This window comes from Cibotium barometz, chromosome 15, assembly GCF_041138505.1.
Source record: "Cibotium barometz isolate CiBa-2024 chromosome 15, ASM4113850v1, whole genome shotgun sequence".
Taxonomy (NCBI): domain Eukaryota; kingdom Viridiplantae; phylum Streptophyta; class Polypodiopsida; order Cyatheales; family Cibotiaceae; genus Cibotium; species Cibotium barometz.
In genome coordinates this window covers 35,125,446-35,136,494 of record NC_141060.1, presented here as the reverse complement: position 1 = coordinate 35,136,494, position 11,049 = coordinate 35,125,446, and the positions used below count along the sequence as shown (strand labels likewise).

At 39.1% G+C, this 11,049-nt stretch overlaps 1 protein-coding gene across 1 annotated transcript; it reads right to left on the bottom strand.

The window, feature by feature from the left end:
- Window positions 1-8,553: 8,553 nt before the first annotated feature.
- Window positions 8,554-10,137, bottom strand: LOC147631228 (large ribosomal subunit protein eL34-like). The gene is made up of 4 exons (XM_086809561.1): window positions 9,968-10,137; window positions 9,119-9,198; window positions 8,920-9,029; window positions 8,554-8,826 (listed from the first exon to the last, which is right to left on the bottom strand). Exons 1-4 carry the CDS (start codon window positions 10,044-10,046, stop codon window positions 8,727-8,729), a joined length of 369 nt encoding a protein of 122 aa, XP_086665687.1. The 5' UTR covers window positions 10,047-10,137; the 3' UTR covers window positions 8,554-8,726.
- Between the last annotated feature and the right edge of the window lie 912 nt (window positions 10,138-11,049).

The following is an 11,049-nucleotide window of genomic DNA, read 5'->3' as shown; positions in this document are numbered from 1 at the left end:
AATAAAATCCATAGATATTTTCTCCCAAGACTCTGTAGGTATAGGTAAAGACATTAAAACACCTTGACTCTTGCTCGTGTAGCTCTTAATATTTTGGCATACCATGTATTCAATTACAAATTGAGCAATATATTTCTTTATAGAAGGCCAATAGAATTCTTTGCTAACAACTGGAAGTGGAGGAAACACCTCTATGTCCCATATACAAAGGTTGATATATCTATTCCATGACCATACGTCTAAGCGGTTGTGTTACACATAATTTTGTTCATAAAAGAGATAGCCTTCATGATGAGAATAGCTACCTTTGGGGTTCCAACCATTATCACGTGCATACTGATCCAAACTTCAAAGAAATTTGGATCTAGGCCTCCTACTAAGAGCATCAACTACTACATTTTTTTCACAAGTTGATATTGTATCATGGGCTGAATAAATGATGCACCTTTGGCTTGGTTTTACCCAACTTTGAGCCTCTAAGGTGCTATGTTCATTGCCACACCCCTTCTCATTTCAAACGCCATCCTCAACATGTCTATTCACATGGCAGAGGAATGTAAGGGAGTGGTTACATAAAACTCTTTATTTCAGGGCATGGGATCTCTTTCCCTGTATGGGGTTAGGTTGCATAGTTTCTAATAGAACTTGTCTTCCACCAATCTGGCTTTAAGTTTATAGGCTCATTGCAGCTAAGGACACGTTCTCTGAATGCCCTTGTTAATTCCTTTATGTTGAGGTACTCCTAGACATTGGCTATTTCCCCTTCCCTGGGTTCCCTGCACCTTGTTAGAGAAGAACTAGAACTAGGTTCACTTCTATCGTGGGCTCATGTGGGGAACAGGATGCCTACTTATGTTGTGTGCGCTTGGGTGTGCAAACAGAGATGTGTTCCATTTATTATAATCTGTAGTTACTGGGGTGCTTACTAGTCATGGTCTGCTTGGGATAAACCAAAATAGGATTGACACCAAATGAAACATTGTGGCATCTAGACATATCACTTCATATGGGAGAAAACCTTGAGGTTCTAGGTCTTGCTCCCGCTCCTTAACTAGACTTGTTTAAGGTGTTGTTTACAAAGCCAATTGGTGACTCTAGAGCTCAAAGAATCATGGTGGCAACTTGTGTTTCCAAGTGTTCCATTATTTCTCCACTCACGTTTGTGTTTCATTGGCTCACTTCTTCTCAAAATTCCTCATTAGAGGTGGATCCAAAGGAGCAAGCCTTCTTAACACAGGAGCATTGTGTGTGAAAGTGTTAGAGGTGGATCCAAAGGAGCTAGCCTTCTTAACACGGAAGCATTATTCTCAAAGTGTTAGTCATTTGCTAGGATCAAAGGCTTGGTGGGTTTGAGGAAATGTGGTTTGATGCACTACAGTTGATTGTGTTGTAACTAGTCTAGATTGGGTTTGCATCAAAGGTCCCTAGTGTCTCAGGTGTAGGTCTGAAAACGGTTTCAGACAAGTTTTTTTTGTTAATGATTATTTTTATTTTTATTGTTGCTGCTAGGCTCACGTGTTTAGCTTCACACCTGTAGACTCGCATCTCTAGGCTCATGTATGCAAGTTGACCTATCCAAGCTCACGAATCTTGGATCATGTATGTAGGTTCACACCTCTAGACTCATGTCTCTAGGTTTATGTATTTAGGCTTACGTGTCCAAGTTTACATATCTAGGCTCACACCTTTTTTGTATGAACTCAGCCTACGTACTTTCCTTGTATGAATTATGCCTACCTTTGGGACACAAAAATCTAAGAACTAGGCCTATAATAGGATTGGTGTGCAATTATTATGGGTACTTAATTTCCCAATCATTGGTAAAGGATAAGAATTTTTCTTGGAATTTGTAGTTGGTACAGATTGTATGATAAGAAAATCTTCTAATGATATGAGTAGGTGTGTCTATACAAGTCATTATGGTAGTAATAATTGGTATGTACTATATTAGGTATACTTACCTCTAGACTCATTTCACGAGGCTCACATTTGCAAGTTCACATGTCTAAGCTCATAACTCATATGTCAAGACTCATTTTTATGTGGAACTATGGACTTTTTGTTGGCCTGGTTTTGTGATTGTTTTTCTTGATGGGATATTTACATCATGCTTATTGCCGTTATACCCAATAATTATGATCTAAGCCTCTATGAAGCCATAAATTCTTTAATCCTAATTAATAGTTATGATGCAACTAATTAGGTATTTTTAATTATTTTTTAATGGTTTAGCTTCTAATCTACCAAGCATGAATAAATTCTAAAAGAAATATAAAATGTATAAATAAAAATTAATAATCCCACTCTAATTAAACCTAATGGAGCTTAATAAAATCATGTTTTTAGAGTGAATTTCACTCTTAATCATAATGATTATGAAAATAGAGTGTCCTAATGCAAAATAAACTCTAAATCAAAATAAAAAACAATAAACAAACACATCCACGGCTCTAAAACCATATATTTTTTCAGAGTGTGACCTCCTAATCAACACTGAGAAATATTTGATAAATCCTAATAGCTTGAAATAGACAAAAAGCCCTAGGCTAGTCCCCCAACAAAGCAGCGCCGAATATGCTAAGTCAAAATCTCACCTTAGCCTTGTCAAAGTATGTGTCGCCGAGTCTTGCCTTCGAGCTGGCACAAATGCAACTTCCCATTGTGGGTGCATTAGCTCATTTGTCATCCTCACTCCGTTATCACACCAGAATGCTCTTGCCAAAGGGCTCAATGCCTAGATAGAGCCAAGAAGACATCGTTCTTTGCGGTGGTTCTCTCTCACAAAAGAAAAGAAAACAAGAAGTTTATGGAAGAGAGAAACCTACAATCACACCTATTCAAAAAACAAACATCCATCAACCAAAGACGAGAGACAAGAAGTTTATGGAAGAGGGAAACCTACAATCACACCTATTCAAACAAACATCCATCAACCAAGTAAGAATACAATAGCATGCAAGCAAGAAAAAAGAGGGAAGAATGAGAGCTCATAAAAAAACTATTGCAAGGGAATGATTGTCAAAAATGACTAGTTTTCACACTAGGTCACAAAACTTAAAAATGATCGGGTCTCGTCTTAAGCAACTATATACATGGAGTTTATAGGGGCTTTCCCTGTTAGTTTGACGTTAAGCACATGGTAAGGCTACTTTATACATTTTAGCACCCTCTTATAAAAGTTAAGTGCATGTTTGCCCGAGTAAGATGGGAAAGTGCCTTATCGTAGGTCAGGCGTGCGAAACCATGTTAGCCAATGGAGTGGTTAACACGAACCCACCTTGCCCCCAAGAGGAGTTACCTTGGACTAGGCATGCACACTGCAGCATCATGTCAGTGCCCACCATAGCCCCTTGGACGATAGCCATGATCCACTCATCAGCTCTCCAAATCCAGGACATGCTCCATCTCCCCATCAAGCTACCTTTCCACGTGACATAGATGAGGGAGACCTCTCGGCCATACTCATGCTTGATATATTGGAGACTGGTATACCATCTATTGGGGGTTGATGCTCCTCTCATGTTTCATGTTCCTTGTATTCCGTGTGATGAGGTTTCCATGATGAGATATGCCATGGATAGTATTGAATTACTTGGTCTCATAGGTCCATTTGGTCTTTAGTAGACACCTTTTTTTTATCTTTCTTTCTTTCTCTGTATTCCTCAAAGATCCTTAAACTCTCGCTCAAGTGGCCGTGAGGTGTGGATGATATCACTCCAAATCCTGCAAATGCAGTGGCTCATAAACCAAAGTGCTCTCAATGGCCTTAGTGCAACTTAGCCTTCCAAATGTGCCAGGCTATAATTCTAGCAATAATCTTCAATGCATTGACCAGCCTTTGTATAGGTAGGACATATCCTGACTCTGACATGTCTTGAAGATAGCATTGCCGAGAAACTCTCTAACTGAAGATAGCACCACCGAGAAACTCTCTAACTGATCATAATGACCAGATCCTAGTTGTTCCCCTCATACCTCAAATATGGACCTGACTGTTTGATAGAACCAAAAGAAATGTAAGCATCCTTCCTCATCCTTTAAGGAGATGTGCTATCACAGTCCTCTCAGCTTCCTTATACTCCCATAAGCAATGGTAGATTGTCTCTGAAGCTCTTGCACATCTCAAGCACGCTAGGCTAACACCGATTACTATCAATCTCCATTGGTTGGTGGCAAGTCCACCAGGTAGAGAAAGCCAAATAAAGGAGGATATATGTGTCTTCCTGTAAGAATGCCACAAGCTCCTCCAAAAAATCCTATGAATGTCAAGTGTGATACCATAAGACTTCCAATGAGGTCTAAGAGTAGGGACTCTTTGAATGTTTTTTTCCTTCATCCTACTACTCCTTGTCTCATCATAAGCCTCTCATCACATTCCTCTTGATCATTCTCCTACACCACATTACTAAAAAAAAAATTGATCATTTTTTATCATTTACCTTTATCTTGTCCACCATAACTCTCCCTTCCCCCTTTGTTTCCAGAATCTGCAAGATGGCACCGCTCGAGTACATTACAAATGGCATGGAGAGATTCTACATCCTTAAAGTTGGATTTGATGTATGCTATGTGGATGGGTAGGGCATGTGGAGCAATGAGGCTTAGGAATGAAGGTAAGAAGCATATTGACTTTTGAGTACAAGGGCAACAATACACACTAGATCTATCAACAGGAAGGTACACACTTTTTGAGACTTTGCATGATGTTTTTTTTTTGGTAATGGTAGAGAAATTTGTTCGTTACTCTTCTACAGTGAGTGAAAAAACTTCTTTCTCAGGTTTATCATATGGAAGCTTGAAGATGGTTTGTAGCCTCTAGTAAAGCCCTTAAAGAATTAATCAAAGGGTTAAAGTGGAGACATCTCAAAGCATAAAGGTGGAGGAGTTAAAATTATTTGAAAGGCAATACAAAGAGGAGGTGGAATGGCTGAAAGGTACTATTGAAAACTTAGGGCAACATATAACATCCACTTACAAGTGAATGCTACAGGATAATGAAGAAACATGAACTAATTAGCCGCGTTAGAGAACTCACATTCATCAAAAAGTTGGAAAGGATTAGAGAGTGATTAGAGAGATTGACAAGGGCCCACTAGAAATGACTATTGGATGCAAATCAATGAAAAGCATTAATTTGGGGGCGCCATGAGGAGGTGCTAAAAATGCCCATCGAGACTCTATGTTGACATGCATGGCTTCAAGCATGCTAAAATAGATCATGTGTGCACATTGTGCATAAGATGAAAATTCAAGTTAAAACATGAAGTAGATCCCAATGCCAAAAAAAAAAAAAAGAATTGAGAGAAGATTTATGACCTAGTGGAATACATATGTTGATTTTGAGACAAACATGCACCACAAGAGTTTGTATGTAATAAGGTTTACGTGATGGAGGGGACAAGTGGCAGAGCGAGATCCAATGTCATGGCCTTAGCAATGAGCATGCTATACTTTGGCTAGTTATCCATCTTTGCCTACCTTGAACTTCATGCATTGGAGTGTTTGCCATAGTTAAGATGATTAGAGTGTAGGGAGATTATTGGAGGACCTTGAGAGATGAGTTGACAAAGCTTGAGAAGAGAAGCAAGACGAGGGAGATAATTAGGATATAAATCAAAGGGTATATACAAGCATCACAAAGTCGCTCAAAAAAAAACATCAACATTGAATTTTTTTTAAAAAACATCAACATTGAATTTTTTAGTATTCCTCTATTTTTAGAGGATATGTTGACACTTAAAATTGAGATCAACTTGTAAACCGTCAAGAATGCATGTAAGAGTCGAAAATGAGAAGAATGAAACAAGGGTATAAATGAAAAAAGTGAGTCTAGGAAGTAGTATTTTTAGACCATTACTTCAATAAATACTACATATATTGGGATTATTATCTTCCAAACAAAATAAGATGAGTTTACATTTTGGAAGACAATGGAAAAAGAAATTTTGTTTGAGGAGTGCACCACAATTTGGGAAAGTAAACCACATGTTGGAAAACTTGAAGCATAGACATGACTTGTTTGGCACACTTTCAAAGTAAACGGACCACCATGGGATGAAAGCAAGTTTAACCATAGCTACTTTACAACACATTAACTTGTGTTCACATAGACAAGAGAGGAGACATGATGGGAGAACACATTGATATGCAAATGACAACTATTAGCTAGCACCTCTTCCATCTTGATTATGAAAAAACCATTGACGTCCCAATTTTACTTAAATTTTTCATTCAATCTCCTTTGAAACATGGAACCACCATAAAATTGAACTCACCAACCCAATAAACTTCGTAATCCTAGTACATCTCGAAGGAACGCAATAAGTGAAACTATACTCCAAGTGAGCAAAATAGGTTGCATAGAACCAATACTTGTTTCCATGACCAAGACACCATCTCGAGCGCTTAGACCCAACTTCACGCCCTAGATCTTTTATACTTGATAACTCACCATTCTCAAAGCTTGCATAGTAATGCATATTTGGGCATCCCAAAATTAATTGTCCAAGCTCATGACATCCCTCCTAACTTCTTAGACTTTAACCTATTTATCCAAGATAAAATCATGACCCACTAAGTGAGCAGAAAGACGATCCATAAATCAAATCACTCGAAGAATCCTCCATGTCTCAAATAAATGGACCAAACTAAATCAACTCCCCTCATAATATCAATATCAAAATCATGTCTCGACTAAGTAAACGAGATAAATCAATCCCATAAATCCAAATATCATAACCATGGCTAAAATAAATGGACTAGATAAATCAATCCCATAAGTCCAAATATTACCAAAGCCTAGATATATGGACGAGACATCAATCCCATGTCAAGATCTCATTGTCCCAAATATTATTATAACAAAAAACATTCCCATAAATCAAGATATCATAATGATGGCCCAAATAAACAGACAAGGTTAATGAGTATCCATAATACAAATATCCATATCATTTTATATCTCTATCCATACTCCAAGAGTATATCCAAACAAATAAGTGATGATGTCAAATGTACCCAACTCCAAGAAATGGTCTCATTTCCCATCAATGTTGGGACAAATACATGCTACTCTCCACTAGATTCCACATTTACACATGCGAGCACCAAGCCAAGAAATAGAAGAACAAACAACCGTGCATGCAAAATGTCAAGCATCCACTAGACATGGGTATAAACATCAAGTCCCTAACATGCAAGATTCCAAACTACTCTCAAGTTTCCCAACCTGTAGCCCTCATGACCCTTGCCGTTTGTCTTCTACCAACTAAGCATCATGTCCACTCTACCGCTTGCACTCCATGTAGATGCTCTGACGACACCTTGGAGGAGAGGTGCACTCAAGTCCACTCGACCACTTCCATGTTTGTACTTTAACCACACCCTTGGAGGGGAGGTGGACTCAAGTCTGTAACATTTGATAAGAATCACTGACAAGCATACATATCCGTGTCCCATAAACATTTTTACTACAGTTTTTAGACATTTTGATCACCAATAGTTTTACAAGAATTTCTGCCATCACAAAAATCCATATAAAATTCCTCAATCCATGAGTCCAATACATCCAAATAAAGGAAGCCACAAATTCATATGCTAATTACATATATAATGAATACCAAGCTGTTTCAACCATTAACAAAGTTTCCCTTCAACAACTTGAGCCAAAAACAATCCACCCTTCTCCGTGTATATACATACAAGAGCCAAAAACAATCCATCCTTCCCCGTGTATATACATACAAGAGCCAAAAACAATCCATCCTTCCCTGTACTCCTACAAAATACATATCTACTAAGTACTTATCTCATCTTTGTCTAGTTCATCATAAGTCCAAAAGAGATTGCTATGGACATTGACAGAATAACTCTAGTACCAATAAATTGGCCAAAGCACAAAAGTGAAGTACGTGCTTCCAAAATAGATTACACATACTCATGTATCCATAAGCCAAACATATACTTATGCTCATGCTCATGATACATATTAGTACACCAAGGCCGATGTCTATACCCCAAGAAAATCATCTTCACAGAAAAGAGTGAAAGAGCCAAAACCTTATACCAATGTGAGAGAAAGGCTTGCTTTAAATGCACTTCAGCAAGAGTGAATTGTTACCTCCAGAACAGGACCAAGGGGGAAAGCAGCCCCAATACACATATCCTAGACTCAGATAAATATCAACATTATAAGTTATACAACCTAACACATCAAGACATGTAGAGAGGCCGTCTTTACGTGCAGGATGACAAGTTCACTCAGTTAGCTTTCTACTTCTAGAATTAGCTCAAAGTATCTCAAAACAGCTACCAACCTTCTGGCATGTCCATAAAGCATTCAAACCTTTAGTCCTTGTACTTTAAAAAAAGAAAGGGGGGGCTGTTAGAGGTCTCTGCAATATTTCTGTAGAAAGCAAAGCCTATGGCCTTTCTGTAACAAGACTACACTACAAGGTCATGTGGCAAAAGAAGGCACTGTGGCCCAAAATGGTACTTCATGGTGATGGAAGCAAGATATGAAAAATACTATCACCCAAAAAAACAGTCATAAAAGAACGCAAATGGGTACATCAACTGACCCACAAATACTTCATAAGAATACCTGCCCAAAAGAACTCACCTGACGGAATCCATTCCCCTAAAGCATAGTGTTTGATTACATCCAGAATAAGAGTAAACTAAGCTTTTCGGATTGCCTAACAAAATGCTAAGGCATGGTAAAATGTTTAAGCTTGAGCCTTGGCAGCCTGCTTCTCCTTGGACTTCTGAATCTTCAACACCTTCTTCACTATCTTCTGTTCCTCGACAAGGAAAGCTCGAATAATTCTGCAGTAAGAACAAAACCACCAGGTCCCTCAGAGGTGGGTTAAAGGAAAAAGATCTTAGATCTCAATAAGAGGACTTCTAGCAGACAGTCACCTCTCACGGACTGCCCCTCCTGACAGAGTACCACCATACACCCGGTTAACTGTCTTCTTTCTCTTGCTTAAGCGAGTGTTCCTGTATTCGGCAGGTCGGAGATGGGGAACCTGACCACAGAAATCTTGTCCTAAGGATCCAGAACACAAACTGATAATGTTAGAAAACGATACATGGGATGCAAGTCTAAAATACACACCCCCTGGATGCGCTTCCCAGTGACGGCACATTTTGGTCCCTGTGCGCGCTTCTTGGCATACTGGAACACGAGCTTTCCACCTGCTTGTCAATGGGTTCAAAGTTACCAGACACATCAAGAAGAAAACCCTAGCAAAACACTGCTCAAATTCGAATAATTAGCTAATCATTTGCAAATGGTAAATCGGAAGCTAATGGCCTACATTCAGACGCTCAGGATAAATCCTTAACTTAAAGTCCTCCTGGATTGGCAAATCCTAAGAGACCAGCTTGAAATGTGACCTTTAGAAACCCAAGCTGCTTGGATAAGCCACCTGTGTAGAAGCGCTAGATTGAACTGTTCTTAAAACCCTCGCTCGAATGACAGTTGCAGCAGGAAAGTTTATTTCCTATTTCCATATTGGAAATGTATATTGATAACAAGGATTCCGTATGGTAAGTTTTCGGGGGGGGGGGGGGGGAAAGCGCAGGTACTGAAAGCCCATTTCCTAAACAGATTATGGCCAAAGACGATCCTCTTCACGCAGCATGACACACCTCAATCTGTACTTTTACACCACTGTGCGGGAAAACCCCTAGTTCGATACCTGCCTATCCACTAATGGAGAGTTACTAAACCAATTTTGACAGATCGGAGAAACTCTAGATGCCCCTCTGAAATCCCATCAAACCCACAGATGGTTCCTGTGAAACCCTAGCTGATGCGCCTCAAAAACCCTTTCAAAATCCATAGCTTCAGCTTCGCTCCGATTTCCATCCAGCACAGGTTGAATAATACTGAAACCCTTCCATTCCGTCGACACACACAGAAATGAGAAGAAAACTGCGACGAGAAGAGGCAAGAATTTACCTGGAGTTTTCACAACCCGTGTCTGGTTGGACTTAGTTGCATAGCTGTGACGACGACGATACGTGAGACGCTGCACCATGGCTGCTGCAGACGACGTATAACTTTCTGCGGAGACCTCGTCGACACAGCAGCAGAGAAATATTTAGGCGGTGGACCTGATAGTTATGGCAATAGCAGTAACCCTAAATCCGGCGGCCAGTTTTAACTCTAATCGAACGGTCTCTAGTTGAAAGAGAAAGTGGAGAGAGAGGAAGAGAGAGGATAAATTAATCTTAAGGTTGATTGGTTGATTTATTGTTTTTTTTTGGGCTTGGCTCACCTACTCACACACACTAGATGCCATCGCTTGCACAAGGGGAGATTTGAACCCATTAACTCTTAAACTCCTTCGTTACCAAGTTGATTTATTGTTAAAAAACCATCTTATATAATGATGAATAAAAAAGCACTTGCATTTATGTGATGGTGATTTTTTGGGTGAAATTAAGAAAGGATCAGCCCTCTGTTTTTTGCTATAGTCTGTCTTAAAATTAGTTGGTCACCTAAGGCTACCACACCATATGGACAATTTTGCTATACCAGGTTGCAAAACCTTTTTTCTGGGCATATAAATTGTCTACTTTCAAAACATTATACAAGCTTATGATATATATATTGTACTAATACATTACGATAACGTGAGACTCCTACCCCCCCTCTATTATCTATACAATAAGCTAGTAATGAAAACTACACTAAGGGTAGAGTGACTCGGTCGGGGTCTCATATCACAATGTCCAATGGTTGACTATCCCAGTAGCTCTCAAAGATCTAATCAAAACAATCCTTACGTGAGGAAATGTGTATGATTCCACCAGGTGTATCCCTTTGTAATTCTCACAAAAGGAGGTCACGTCCCTAAGGCTCAACAAGGTATCATGGCTCCTCGATTAACAAAGGCAACTTCTCTATCCTTTTCATAACTTTTAATTTAATTCATTCTCTTCAAGTTAACTCATTCTAAGATATAATTTGGTTTCATTTTAAAAAGTACCTGCAAGCTCGGGTCCGCTCTACTACCCACTTTCCAGTTCTACTTAGAC